This window comes from Triturus cristatus, chromosome 4_2 (assembly GCF_964204655.1).
Source record: "Triturus cristatus chromosome 4_2, aTriCri1.1, whole genome shotgun sequence".
In the NCBI taxonomy this organism is placed as follows: Eukaryota; Metazoa; Chordata; class Amphibia; order Caudata; family Salamandridae; genus Triturus; species Triturus cristatus.
Window position 1 is genome coordinate 778,856,226 of NC_140586.1, and position 15,908 is coordinate 778,872,133.

The 15,908-nt window shown below is 45.0% G+C and overlaps 1 protein-coding gene across 1 annotated transcript in view; it reads left to right on the plus strand.

The window, feature by feature from the left end:
* LOC146835028 (cytochrome P450 4B1-like) overlaps positions 1-14,225 on the plus strand; it is a 235,963-nt gene extending 221,738 nt beyond the window's left edge. Inside the window, exons 11-12 of the mRNA XM_085602689.1 lie at positions 1,693-1,775; positions 13,955-14,225. Of these exons, the coding sequence (XP_085458815.1) occupies positions 1,693-1,775; positions 13,955-14,123 (252 nt within the window). The 3' untranslated portion in view covers positions 14,124-14,225. The remainder of the gene's footprint in view (positions 1-1,692; positions 1,776-13,954) is intronic.
* The last annotated feature ends 1,683 nt before the right edge of the window (positions 14,226-15,908 follow it).

The following is a 15,908-nucleotide window of genomic DNA, read 5'->3' on the forward strand; positions in this document are numbered from 1 at the left end:
ACTGAGTAGTCCATTTTAATATGATGAATTTTCCCCAGATGTTGGGAGGCATCCTCACTAATCCTTTTTTGAGTTTCGGAGTAGCGTGCTACTCGCCAAAAAAGCGCTTCAACACCCCATCAGGCGTAGCAATCACTATATAAATGCAAATCTTTTTCCCCGCTTCTATCCCTCCGCTACCTGTCTCAATCCAAAACACTGACTAACATATCCACCATTCAAATTACTTGCATATTTCATTGTACTAAATCACCACTAATCCTTTATGGGTTCCGGAGTAGTGTGCTTCTCGCCCAAAAAAGCGCTTCAACACCCCATCAGGGGTAACAAGCGCTATATAAATGCAAATCTTTTTCTCTCGTCCATCTCTAAACTATCCTTCTCAATCCAAATAACTGACTAATCTATCCACCACTCAAATTGCTTTCATATTTCACTATACTAATTCAACGCTAATCCTTTATGGGTTCCGGAGTAGGAGCAACTAGCCTAAAAAGAGCTTTGACGCCTCATAAGGGGTAGTAAGCACTATATAAATGCAATTACATTCAATAAAATACAAAACGATGCACAAGACGTGAACCCACAATTCAAATGTCAACTCCCAACTCTTTTGTTTCGTGCACCATAGTGATCCCCTGCGATCCATCCTCAAAGTGCTGTGTTTAAAGTCTGACGTCCAGCTCTGCACCCACGTCCTGTGTGATAAATGTACTGTCAAAGAGCCCTGAAGGAAAAAAAAGAGAAACATGCTTATTTGACCCCCTCATTGTCCGTCTGTATTACTTGACTCATGGGAATTCTGGAAAATGATGAATGTACACTGATATCAGAGGAGCCCACCTACGTACTCATTGTCCCGCTACAATGATTCTGGAGTAGTCTTAGAGGTACACTGATATCAAAGGACATCCACACGTCCTCTCCCATTCACCTGTGCATTACTATGACTAGTAGAAAATGAACACACACTCTTCTTTGGAATCCTATTGTCCCCTTTGGTACTTTTCTGAGTGCCCCTTTTTACAAAGAATTTCTGAAAAACGTAGAGTGACTAAAAATCTCTTAGTAGTGGGTGCCAAATGGATGACTGGCACACCTGGTTGGATTCTCAATACATTTCTTCCAGAGTTTCTCTTCTCTGACAATGAACACATGGATACTAGAAGGCATCATTAGTAGGTCCCTTTGTTGCCACAAGAGTCATAACACTTGCCCCCTGCTGCCTTAGACAGCAGAATGCACTTTAATGGAACCTTTTATATGGGCCCTTCAGCAACTCATCAGGTCTCTATTCAATACACGATCGTTGCTTCTCAATCCATCCATGGGACTCCTCACCATCACTGTCTGAAAGGCAGCTGAAAATGAAAAAAGAAAGCAAAGAGAAGCAAAAGGAGACACAGACATGTAGGGCAAGAAGGAGACCTCTATAGTTTTCAAAACCTGTTTTTGGGCTGTAACCATACTAATAATATAAAATGCCTCTTTAGAACACATTTGAAACACAGTGATAAAGTTTATCACATGGCATGCCCTTGATTCCCAGAATAAATGTTTTAGTTAACGCATTATATTATGATACCTGTGCTATGTTATCTCGTACTCTTTCATCATTCGTCAGTAGCAAATGTCTCCTTTCTCTAAGTGCTTCCATTCTTTTTACCTTTGGTTTCCTATATTGTTTTTCAGGTGTTTGACCCCCTGCGGTTCTCACCTGAGAACGCCTCTGATCGTCACTCTCATGCGTTTGTGCCATTTGCTGCTGGACCAAGGTACAGTATACCCTTTTAAAATACTGTTAGTGCTCCTAACTCTGGAAATATGTATTTGCTTAAGGTAACCCTACCTTGAAAAAGGTTACCTCTCTTAACTTTTAGCTTCAGGATCCACCCACCTACTTGCGTTTTGTTCCTTATGTCACCTTGAAATCAGTAATTTTCTCCCTGGCTTGAGTTTTACATTCGGCAGATACTTAACTGTAACATGCAGGCATCACAGGTGTAAGCGGCTGTGTGTGCACCCAGAGTCTGCACTAGAACCACAGTGGGAAGGAAGCCACTCTGCAGTGGATGAACTTTGAGAATGAAGGCAGAGAATGATAAAACAGATGCTGGCATTTATATTTGTGAAGGTATATGTATATTCAACACAACACTAGATCAGCATCAGTCTTAACTCTAAATAATATCTAGTGGGAGTCCGATAAGAAGCCTTCCACTTTAAGTTGCTTTGAGAGGTTAGCTTGGATGCATGTGAACCAAGAGAAAGAACTGTATCTGTTAGAAATGGGGACTCTAGTTGGCAGTGGTATGCATCCTGTCCATGTAGGTACCCTCACTCTAGTCAGGATGAGTAAATTACATACCTTAGATAACCCCTGCTCACCCCCATGGTAGCTTGGCACAGAGCAGTCAGGCTTATCCCAGAGGCAATATGTAAAGTATTTGTGCGCACACACACACAGTAATACAGTGAAAACCCTACAAAAGGACTCCATGCCGGTTTAGAAAAATAGCCTATATTTATCTGATTAAAATAAGACCAAAACCACCAAACTCCAATACACACAAGTCAAGATATGAACTTTTAAAGATTAAATGCAGTTGTAGTTCATGAAATCAGTGGTTGTGCTTGATCAGAACAAAGTACCGTAGATGAGGTAAAAATCAACGACAATGCGCGGCAGTGGTGAGGAGTCAAAAAAGCAGGGATGCGTCAGTTCCTTACTGCTATGCAGGTTGTTGACGCGTTGGTGACAGTAAATCTATAGTCCTGGCCAGTCATCAAAGAGAAAATGTGTCCGGCTTTAACATTATACAAATTCTTTCCTTTAGCAACTTGATTTTGGAATAGGGAAGAAAAAAGGAATACCTTTAGCATGTCTGCATTAATACTCTGGAACAAAACAATCTGCGAAGGTATGAGTATCGATTTCTTGTGACTGATAACCATTACTAATTGCTTTAAGTGTGACACTGCTATTTGAAGATGGTTTTATTGAGTGGATCAACACTGTGATAACAACATGTTTCTAGCATTTGAAGGAATCTCTTCAAAACTCAAGGAACTGGGCTGCGTGGCCGACCGCCAAGGAAGATGGCCGCTCACTATAGAGGCTGCCGCATCTCGCCACCTAAATCCCACACAATACATCACAACATCTGTTTGCTGAGGCACTCGAGGTGCAACAATATGCCCCTGCTGTGAGACCAAAGCGCCTGGTGAGGCGTGATCAGCCCTAGAAGCCTATGGGGTGAAATGCAGAGAGAGGCTTAGTCACTGGTGACGACCAGGGCCTAAATTGTGCTGGCACCCTGGAGGCAGTGAGTGTTGGTGGAGCCACCCGAACTCAATTAACAACAGCTCCGACATCGGAGCAAGGAGATGCTGCCTGGAGCTAGCGGAGCCCCTCTTGTTTCCTGCGGCAACTGGTGTTGGGTGCCAGGAGCGAGAGGAGGAGCTGACCACAGAGCAGAGGGCCATAAGTGCGGCCGAAGCATCGTTGTCCCCAGGTGAGGAGAGATGGCGCCAAAGCCGCCGGGGGCCATGTGACCGGGCGGTGAACTCGGAAGGCCAATCTATGAGCAATGGCCAGAGCGATCCAGATGAGCCAGAGGAGACCGGGCCAGTGTGGTGAGGAGGTACAGCAGCTGAGGTGTGGTGGCCTGCTGCGCCGGTGGGACCGGGTGGGTGCACATGGGCCCCCATCAAAAAAGACTATTTTAATAAAATCAGACACATTTTGGGAGGGTCCCCTTATGGCGTCTTGAGTGGGGGCTGCAGGAGCTGCCGTAGGGGTGACCCAGAAGGTGAACAGAGGCATGCACCAGACCCCACCTGGACTACTCTGGGGGCCTGGTCTCGGGCCCGTATGCCCCTTCAGAGTGGCTGGCCCAGGGAGACACAGAGGAAGTGTCTGCCAAAAGCTCTTGCCGTAACAAGTGCAAGGCCCAGGAAGAACCATCGTTAACGCAGAAATCGGCTGTAATAATGAAGCATCAACCAGGTAGCCAGGTAACGTAGAACAGGTTGTGTATTTATTAGGCAGGTTACAGGATCAAATATGAAGGTAGATCTCAAGTAAAGCCTCTGTTAAGTCCATATATAAGAACCCATTAGATCTCTTGTAGAGCCCCACCAGGAGCAGCCTCCCTGCTGCTCAGCCCATCTCTTCCAACTGCCAACTCCACCAGTCCCTCACACCCAACATTCTAAGTGACATCACTCATGGCTGAGCAGTAAGGGACAGAATAGTAGTAAGGAAGATGCACACAACACTACAGGTTATAACACATCTCCCTTCCTTACGAAAACAAAGCATAAAGATACAAATGCATAAAATCAAGATATAACCAAAATACCATTGCATACATAAACAGAAAAATCATTATGCAAGTAAACATACAACAAATCAGAAAATACTTGCAAGAAAACCAATAATGAGCCCCATCCCCCTCCCTAGGGAACTAATTAGATGGGAAAACACCACCAACAAATGAACAGCAATGGGGTAAACACACCACCCCATAGGGGAAAACACCTCCCTTAGAATCCAAAACAGCGTAATAGGGAAATTACACCTCCCTATAGGGGAATACACCTCCCTTAGACACACAGAACATTGTAATTGCAAAAGAGGAACTCACCACCCTAAGAAACTTGGAACACCGTAAAAGGGAAAACACCTCCCAAAAACTCGGAAATAGGGAAAATAAACCTCCCTATGATACAAAACACTGAAATAGGGGAACAACATCACCCTATAGGGGAAAAACACCTCCCAAAAGACTCCGAAATAGGGAAAATAAACCTCCCTATGATACCAATCACAGAAATAGGGGAACCCTATAGGGGAAAACACCTCCCTTAAACTCAGAAATAGGGGAACTACGTTACCCTATAGGGGAAAAACACCTCCCAAAAGACTCCGAAATAGGGAAAATAAACCTCCCTATGATACCAATCACAGAAATAGGGGAACCCTATAGGGGAAAAAACACCTCCCTTAAACTCAGAAATAGGGGAACTACGTCACCCTATAGGGGAAAAACACCTCCCTTAAACTCAACACATAGTAATAGGGAACCAACTCCCTGTGAACTGAAATGAACCGGAGCACATAACTCCCAAAACGTCTCAAAACTGGACATTCAGCTACAAAACTCCTCAAACACCACCCAATAACCAGGGTACAAACATCCCTATGGAACAAAAATTGGGGTACACTCAGAACACACACTACCCCCACAAGATAGAGGCACACACTCACACCCCCACAAAACAGTATTGTAACAACGAAAATAAAAAAAAACAAGAAATTCTTGACTCCGGTGAGCGATCTCTCACCCGAAGTCCTCACCCAAAGTGAAGTCCTTGTCCTTGTCTTCGTCCATTAGATCCATGCAGATGTAACATGATACAGTACCTTCCTCCTCACAGTTGACGTCACACACATGGAGTGAGAAATAATGAAAGATGCGCACTACCTTTCATAACCACCCAAACTGCAGGCAAGATCCAGCGTCCTCCGTGTGCTTCAAGACACATGACTAGGAAGTTCCCATTAAAAAACGTGGTTGACAGTTGACAAAGATCTGCAGCTTTAACAAAAGTGAGCGCATCACTGCGCATGTGTAGGGAAAGAGGTTTTCCTCCTCAATGCGCATGTGCTCCAACGAAACAGAGATCCGCTATGGAAACGAAGGTGTGCATATCACCGCGCATGCACAGAGGAAGAAGATTCACCCATCACTGCGCATATGCCAAAAATCTCCCACTCCGACTCCGCTGGTTCCTCTTCGCACACCCGCCATACTTAAAGAAGAGCGCACAGAGAAACAACACAGAGATTCAGCAAGTTAGTTCTCTTGCGACCATACGACCACAACACTCATCCAGTATAGAGCACCGTCAAGGCAAAGTAGGAGTAACAACAATTTGTACAAAATGGTGGCACGCAACACGACGGCAAGCCGGGTGGTTGCCGGCACGTCCGTGCATTCAAACGTGCTAACGCAGGTCAGAAATGCAGCAATGACGTGAACAAACAGATCTCCAGAAGCCGCGCGTGTACAGTAACAGGTAAGCGCTCGCGCTATATTTGCATTTGAATAAAAGATGTGCGCGCTGGTAACTGTCACAATCTTGTCTAAGTTGAACTCAAATCCCAAATAAACAGCATCAAATGACGATCTTTTCTTCCACAAAGTCATCCAAGTATGCTTCTCTTTAGCGCACACCTTCAGCATGATAACAGTCTTGACTGTCTCTACAAGTGCTGCTCCTATGCTCTTCGATTTCTCCATGCCACACAGCATCACACCCTTCTTAAGGACTCGGCCAGCATAGCGTGAACAAGTAAAATTTCAAGTAGCAATGACAAATGTCAAAATTCAAACAGAGTTTCGGGAAGCACAGTTCCTAACAGGAACAGCAGGTTTAGACAAGAGCTTGTCAATGTTGCGCTGGCCACAGACGCTCTTCCACATGAAAGGTTTAAATTACAAGTCACTGCACATTTCCAGGCTTCTTTTCAGTCAGTCAGATTCTTGTACATTCAAGGAAAATTCAAGAGGAACTGGCACTTACGTATTAGGGCGACCGATGGAGTGGTCACTGGTGGGGCTCTTGAGTGTCAGTTTCCTCAAAATACGCAATTACTCTTGAAGTTACTTGAAGTCCTTTTACTTGAATTAATCTTGGAGTTCCTTTCTCTTGAAAATCCTTTAAGCTTCATAAAGCATAATCCAGGAAGAAGCACACACGTAGATTATTTTCCAGTCGTCGCCAGTGTAATAATGAAGCATCAACCAGGTAGCCAGGTAACGTAGAACAGGTTGTGTATTTATTAGGCAGGTTACAGGATCAAATATGAAGGTAGATCTCAAGTAAAGCCTCTGTTAAGTCCATATATAAGAACCCATTAGATCTCTTGTAGAGCCCCACCAGGAGCAGCCTCCCTGCTGCTCAGCCCATCTCTTCCAACTGCCAACTCCACCAGTCCCTCACACCCAACATTCTAAGTGACATCACTCATGGCTGAGCAGCAAGGGACAGAATAGTAGTAAGGAAGATGCACACAACACAACAGGTTATAACATCGGCCCACAGAGAGACAGCATCAGAAAGACCGCCACTACATATATCGAGGTGGGGACACGAGTGAATTACCAGTGCCAACGTTGGGTAATATTCTAAATCAACACCGTGTGAAAGATCTTGTTGGACTGTGAAAAGGTGGAATTGTAGACCCTGAGGGTTTCTGAAACATCAGAAGGAGGGGGGAGTGGGCCACTCTGGGGGAAACCCGACAGGCCGCGTGCAATATCTCAAATGTCCACAGGCAGGCGGTGGTGAATAACCTAGAGGGCTTAGTGACCCTTTATCACTTTAGAGTCATAACTACCCACCAGGATGCCGAGGGGAAAGGTTTATGCACTCACACTAAACCAAACGCAAAAAAAGACAGTTGACACTTCACAAGACCACCCCCTGGGTGACGACTGAGATCTCCCTCATCAGAGCGGACCTCCACAATATTGGGGCTTGAGTTAAGGAAGTGGAAGACAATACAGTTGGTCTTCAGGCAGATACGGAGGTACTGATGAAACAGGTCTGCGAACTGCAAGCCCCATGTAAATTGCTGGAGGCCAAGCTTGATGAATATGAAGGCAGGTAACGATAAAATAACGTACTCCATGAGGGAGCAGAGGGGCCAGCAATGGCCCTGGTTACAAACCGCTTTCAGCCCTTGGTCTATCTCGATACTTCTCGTTTGAAAGGGTGCCCAATTCGGTTGAAAGGGCGCACCAGGTCCCTGGTGGGCCTCCAAAGCCAGGGCCCCCACTGCGGCTGATCCTGACCCGAACATTTAATTTCCACGACCGAGAGGTAATACTGCAGACAGCCCACAGCACCCCGCTGATGTCCTGTGAAAACTGCATGATTACTTTCTTCCTGGAATTTACGATGTCCAGAGGCAGAGCAGAACCTTCCTGGAAGTCAAAAAAACATTGCGAGGCAAGGGAGTAAAGTACTCCATGCTTTTCCCGGAAAATCTGTGGATTGAAGCAGAGGGATAGACTTTGTGCTTCTCCACTCCTGATGACGCCTTGGAGTGGAAGGATGGAGAGTTGTGGGAGGCTCCCGCCCCAAGGCACAAAGATACAGGCAGACAAGGAAACCCATGAAATTCACAGAGCAACAAACAAAAGAGTCTAGACTGAAAGAACATGATACTTTGGAAGACCAGCAACCCTGAACGGAGTTACTGATAAACATAACCCTTCACTCCACCTTGGAGGACCAATGGGTAACTAATTATGGGGTTCGAGGAAGTGCAGCGATCTGCGACTGTCTGGTGGATTCAGCCCCACAGATTTGGGTCTCACTGGGGACCCTCGTTGTACCGTCACACCATAACAAACAGCACTGATGGGGACTACATCTTCGTGATAAGTGAATACTGTTTGAAAATTTGGTGCCACTTTCCTGTTCCTCAGCATTTAAGGGATGGGAGGTGGGTGGAATGGCTGGGCCACAGTCCTCCACAGTTCAAGTGGGGGTAGGACTACAGGTGCTCTGCAGTGTTGGGGAGGCGGGCAGTTCACGGACCGTTTTGCAGGGAGGCAGGGAGTTTAAAAAAAAATTCTTTTAGTATTGAATGACAGTTTCTCAGTGACCAAAGTGAAGGGGGGAGGAGAGGAAAGGGATTACACTCCTTTTTAGTTATTTATTGTTTAATCTGTTGGACACAGCGACAATTGAGCTATTGCACCACACAGAGTGACAGGGCTGAACTACATGTGAGTCTACCATCCCAGCCCCCGTCAGAGGATCAAATGACCAATGGGAGGAGGCAGAGCAAAGGGACCTGCAAGCTGACTATGGCTGACTCAAGAGCATTCCCACATTGCTGGAATGTAAAGGGTTTGGGGGATAAGCTGAAACGAGGGATAGTGCTCCTGTACATCAAACGCCATTCACCTGATGTTGTCATGTTGCAGGAAACCCACCAAGTAGGCAACACTTGTAAATCATTAGACCAATGGGGCTAATAATTGTTGGTTCACACAGGGTTTACCTCAGGATCCCGTGGGGTTGGGATACTCCTAAGGAAGCAACTCCCTCTTACAGTGGGACGAACCTGGACGGTTACACAGGGCAGATATGTGGCCATGTCGAGCACATGGGAGGGGAAAACTGTGACTATCTTTACAGTTTATGCCCCGTCAATACTACATCCCAGACCTGAGCAAGGAGTTGCTGGGATTGCTGGAGTGAGAGCTCCTAATAGGAGGAGATTTTAACATGACATTGTGTGATTAGAGTGATCGTTCCCCCGCCCACAAGGCCCACCACGCAGACCCTCTAGTTTTACTGACTTCCTAACTGCCATGGGACTCACTGATGTGTGGTGAAATCACAACCCAAAAAAACAACAATACACATTTCACTCTGAAGCACATAACAGTCTTTCAAGAAAAGATTTCATACTCACCCTGGCAAACCGAGTGACCAGTTTTAGTGAAGTACGACACCTAGCAAAAGGAATTTCAGACAACTCCCCAGTATGAGCAACATACAAGATGCTTGCATCACGCACACGGAAGACCATTTCGTTAAATCCCTGGTATCTAAAGATCCCACACATTTGGAACGGGCTAGTACAGACAGTTGAGCACTACTTTAAAGAAAACGGAACTTCAGTCGAATCCCCACAGAACCTATGGGAAGCCTTTAAGGCAGTGATCAGGGGACAGGCACTCTCCCTCACAGTTGGGCACAAAAGGGACAGGGGGCAACCATGGAGACATTAGAGAAGAAGATACTCGACCTAGAAGCGAAGCTAACAAAGGGAGATTCTGACACCACTAGACAAGCTCTAGGCCTTAAGAGGAAGGAGTATAGGGATTTGGCCACCAAGGCAGGAAGGCCCGACACCTGGCCACATAACACAAAATATATGAAGTGGGTGACAAGGTGGGGAAGTAATTGGCCTGGGTGGATAGATGCGAGTGTTCACATAGGTGGGTCACAACCCTAATTTCGGACTTAGGGGCAGTTTTAGTGGACCCGCAAGACATACCCAAAGGCTTCGCTACCCACTGCTCATTTCTATATACTCCCGTCACCACAGCCATGATAAAGGATGCTAGAGAATTGTTAGCAGACCCGCCCCTTCTCACCCTCATCCCCGAAGATTTGGCACTAGTGGAGGGTGATCTTACTAATTAAGAAGTAGCCCAAGGAATTCGCAACATCCAGTCGGGTAAAGCAGTGTGGCTTAATTGCCTCCCAACAGAGTTTTACAAGCTGACGGCTTCTAGTGTGACTCCTCACTTGAGGAATATGTATTTGGAGAGCCGCCAGTGGGGATGCTTCCTGAAGAACAACGTGTGGCTTCCATAGTAGTCATTCACAAAGAAGGCAATCAAATAGAGAAATGCACCTCCTTTTGCCCCATCTCACTGCTTAATACAGAATTCAAAATCCTAGCCAAATTATTGGAGTCCCGTCTGATACAGATCATCCCTAAACTGGTTTGCCCGGATCAATCCGGATCTATGCCAGGGTGTAGTACGGCACTCAATCTTCGTCGTCTCCAGGGAGTGATTGGGCGGGTATAAACAATACAGGAAAATGCGATGATCTTGTCCCCCGATGCCCGTATGAACTTTGACACAGTTGAATGGCCATACCGATTTGCAGTACTTGTGAGAATGGGCTTCAGGGTCAAGTTCCTGCCATGCCTGCTGCTCCTCTATGTGAAACCCCAGGCACAGGTAGAAAGGGAATAGGATAACATCCAAGATATTCACCCTCTGACGCGGAACCAAGCGGGGTTGCCCCACTTGCTGCTAGTCTTTGCCTTAATTTTTGAGCCACTGGCGCCTTGGGTTCAGGGAGACTCGCTGATACCGGGATTGCGCTGGATAGAGGAATGGGGGGATAGAATATCCTTGTACGTGGACGATGTGCTACTTTATGTAGCAGAGCCGCATTCCTCCATAAATAGATTGTTAAATATATTCCTGAATTTTGGAAAGTATTCTGGATACACCATTAACTGGTCCAAATCCACAATCTATGTCCTGCATGGCCCTGCTCCAGCCCTATCGCTGGAATGTGCGGCGGAAGTTGTGAGGGATGGTTTCCGATATCTCAGCATGTATGTCACAACATATCCAGACTTTTTCTACACTCACAATCTCCAGGCCCCACTGAAGTGATTGCGGGAAGATGTTTGCCGCTGGAGATCACTTCCACTCTCCTTACTGGGACAGAGGGCCCTATTTAAGATGATGGCGCTTCTCCGATTTTATACGCTTTACAGATTACACTGTTTTTGGTCTCATGGCCCTATTTTAGGGCAATAGAAGGGGAGGTTAGAGCCCTACTGTGGGACAGGAAAACCCCTGCGGATAGCCTCAAATAAATTGATACAGTGTGGTATTACGGAGGGAAAGCATTACCGGATGTCCGGAAATATTATTGGGCTGCACAACTGGCGATCATCAACTAATGGGTGAACCGACCTCAAGATAAACCTGCATATCGGGTGGACAGATATGTCCTATGCCCCGGAGGATTTGTGCAAGCATTATATACCGACCGTAGACACCTCCATCTTATGGGTCCAACGGATCACACAGTCAAGCTCTGGCACGAGTTGCATAACATTTTGGGTTGGCAAAATAAAATAACACAGGCTACACTGTTATGGTACACAGAGAAGATGGGTATGCTGTGCAAATGCCCGGCTTTGACAAGTGGGAGCTCATAGGAATTTCCAGTGTAGGTGACCTGTGGTCGTGGAGAGGGGTGGTTCCATTCGCTGCATTACAGCAGGATCACAACCTGGCAGCTACGGAAACAATTTAATACCTGCAAATTAGACATCCTCTCCAGGCAGTCATTCCAAGAGGGGAAGAGCTTCCGGAGGCATCTCCACTAGAAGATAGGCTTCTAACGGACCATATGGACCAAGGAGCAATATCCCTTACCTACCAGAAGCTAATAAACAACTCCCGGACCCTCTTCTTTGTCTCCGTGAACAGTGGCTCACAGATATGGGGGAAATAGTGGACGAAGACTGGATAGAGGCTATAGCCTCTCCCAGAGAGGTGGTAATATCGGCAAGGTTTAGGTTGCTGCAGCTGTGGATACTCCCCAGATCCTATTTTCCTGCAATACCTCAGTTAGATGGAGAGAGGCGCTGACTCTGGTTGTCGTAGAGATGTGGTTGAGAGGGTACTTTCTATCACATACTATGGGAATGTCCAGCCATGGGAGCTTTCTGGGAGGCCATCCTTCACTGCATGCAAGAGGTGTGTGGGGTGGAATTAGTACTATCGCCTAGGAGGTGTCTTTTAAACATATGGGAAGCTACGGACCTAAGCCAGCAAAGATCAGGCCTGGGTGAACTTGGGGACAGCTATTGCTAAACGTAATATTGCCCTCTTTTGGAGAACACCAACTGCACCAACTCTCTGAGACTGGGAAAAAGATATGGACTCTTGAATGGTGGCTGGGAAAGCTGTATTTGAAAGCAGGGGTTGTACAAAGGAATGGGAAAGAATTTGGGGCAAATGGAACATCTATCAAGGAAGTCCGTGTGTGGCTCCCTCTGCGAGGCCAAGTGGTATAACAAGTTTGAGATATAATATCTACGATGAAGCCACTAACGGGGTCGAGGGATGGAATTCTGACTAACTGTAGTACCGCAAACCTGAGTGCTAGATACACTGTTGATATCTTTGATTGCTCTGATGTAGTGGCTGCTGAATATCTTGTATTATCGATAGAAATAAAAAAATTTAAAAACTCAAGGAACTGACAATGGTGACCTTGACCATCCAATCAACTAACATGAAAACCATGTTGAGAACAACCTGTCTGGGAGCTACATTAAGAATTGTTCATATATAATTTTCAAGGAACCAGGAGAAGATTCATTTAGGACACTTCACAAATGAACAATGGAGATGCCATTTATATATATTCACATGTTTCTAGTGAGTGATTTCAATGAAGTCTGTTTTTGCCGATGTCAGTTTCTAGCTGTTGGACTTTGACTCATCCATCACTGCCCTTTGTACTTTACAATTGCAACATTCATGTTCTGTGGAACATGATTTTAGTTATACGTACAGCTTGTAACCCTATGGTCTCTTTTACGAGGGGGTCAGCATTTTTCAAACCTCTCGATGTTTTCTTCAGCTATCCGTTGGCAGGTCATAGTTTCGATATATTACCAGGTGACAGGGCCTGGTAAAGACTGGGGTATGCCGAATTTGGTACATAATGCAAAACTTGTAATAGGTGGTATTTATTGCACATGTTAAATTCCAATTTCCTGAGTGTCATTATTTAAAAGTTCTGGCATATAGCACCTGTTCTACTAGGCACTCAAGGTCTGAAACTATTAAATATTCCAAAATATGTTCACAGGGGATGAATAGAAAATACGTGAGTGGTATAAGAGCTGTTGGGCTGTCATTCACATAGTAATATATAAACATGCGCTTATGCAATACATGCTCGCATTTGTCTATTTAAGGTATGAGCTGCTGCACTTCACCTTCCGCGATGCTCTGTGTTTGGTGTGTGTGTGTGTGTGCCCCATTTTATATATATATATAGGAATGTGTCTATCCTCTCACTAAGCCTAGGCACCATCTCAAAGGTAACCATTGTCAAGAAAAAGGTGAAAGAACCTTCCGACTGATCTTATTATTACCAAAATTACAGTTTTGATCCAAAGTCCAATATGGCCCTTATTATGTTGTTTTAATTAATAATTTCGTTGGGAAACTACAGGTTATGGGATAAACTAATGACACAAAATGTTTCACAGAATGCCACAATTCTTTTTTACCTTGGGTGCGAAGTCTATAGCGAATATTGTGCTTGACTAAAACGATAATGCTGTTGGATTTTAATTTTGCAGGAATTGCATTGGACAGAACTTTGCCATGAACGAGATGAAAGTAGCCCTGGCCTTGACGCTGCTGCGGTTTGAAGTTCTGCCTGATGAATCCAAGCCTCCCATTATGGTACCTCAAGTAGTCCTCCGATCGAAGAATGGCATCCATGTTTTCTTGAAGAAAAATGACTAAAGCTTTCTTTGGCAAGCAGCAATCAGAACTGTTACCTCTCCATTTGCTTGAAAGTATTTTGATCGCTATAATTGAATAAAATGCGAGGTTGTTTATACATCATATTGGGTTTTGCAACATTTTCCACATCACTGATGCACAGACACCCTCCCAGCCCCCACAGCCCTTCTCCATGCTGGAACAGTATGTTCATTCTTTTGCCTCGCTGACTGTATGATATGACGATATGAGCAGGAGACTATTTGGAACTTCAAAATCAGGCATTTTCTTATAAATCCCTTGCCACCTAATACGGAGAGGTAACACATTACCTTGGAGGTTTCTCAAGGCTTGTTTGGCTTCACACAGGCATGAAAATAGTGAAACACCACTCTAGGGAGTATAGTCAGAAAACAAACTTTGCACAGGCCCCACTTAACCCACATACATCAGGTGTTAGCCGAGGCACTGTTTCCAACCTGCTACAGTCGACCAACCACCACAGCACAGGGCCACAGGACAGAGCCATAAGGGTTGGCTGCTAAGCCTGGCCTTTTGCTAGCTTGCTGCAGCTCACCGTTTGCTTTGCTGTGCATAGTGGGTTTTGGCCATAGGGCCTGGTCGAACTTTCAGCAGATGGCCAACCCTCACAGCATCAAGCCCCTGCAGACTCTGTTTTTATGTATTTGCGGATTCTTTAATAGGATTCACAAATTCTTCAGTCGCTTGTGGACCTATGTTTGACCTTTCATGGGAGCATTTTTAATCCACAAAAAAGGCCAAGAAAGGACACTCGCTTTCTCTAATGGAATTCCATGCAGGGATCTGAACCCTGCGGCCCTGAGACAGGTGAACTTGAGGGGACTAACACTACACACATTTGCATACTCTTTTTTGACCACATTGTTGGAGCGACGAGTCAACTAAGGGCCACATGTATTAAGCATTTTTGCAGTTGGAAAGGGACAATCGGTCCGTTTCTGACTGCAAAAATGCATTTACATATGTATGAAACACAAATTATGATTCCGTAACACATTACCAAATCGCAATTTGTGTTTGCGATTCGGTATTTGGGAGTGACGTGTTTAGGGTGTTCCTTCCAAATACAGAATCTGGGATGTATCAATGTTTTGCCACCGAATTACGGTTGCAAAAATGCATATTTTACAGACTCCTTGAAGGAGGTGTAATTTATTGACAAATTGTAAGTCCTTTGGGGGCCCCTTCCTCTTTGAGAATGGAAAACAAATATTTTTTATGAGTAGGTAGTGATCCCAATGCCTACTCTTAAAAAAACAAAACTGCAAAGTTTCATTTTTTTCCTTTTAAATTAGCCTGTTTTCCTTTAAGGAAAACAGGCTGCATATAAAAAAAAGGCTGCTTTATTTAAAAGCAATCACAGACATGGCGGTCAGCTGACCACAGCAGGCCACCATCCCTGTGATGGCGTAGATTCCCTAATGGGTCGCAAATTGTAACCTACCTCATTAATATGCATGATGTATGTCCATTTGCAACCCATTAGGAATCGAGTTTCATACATTAGGAATAGTGATTACCTAATTGCGATTTGGACAAAATCGCAATTAGGTAATTGCTACGTGAAATAATGATACATGTGGCCCAAAATCTTTAAAAGAAAATATTTCAAAATGGCAGGGCCAGATTCTTCTCAGGAAATGACATCACTGAATTTCCAATCATCCATCTGCACTGGAAGTAACATCACTGGTTTACCGCTAAAATTGTCTTTAAAAAAACCAAGCCAAGCAAGAAGAGTCATTTCCATTTGCACAGGAAGTA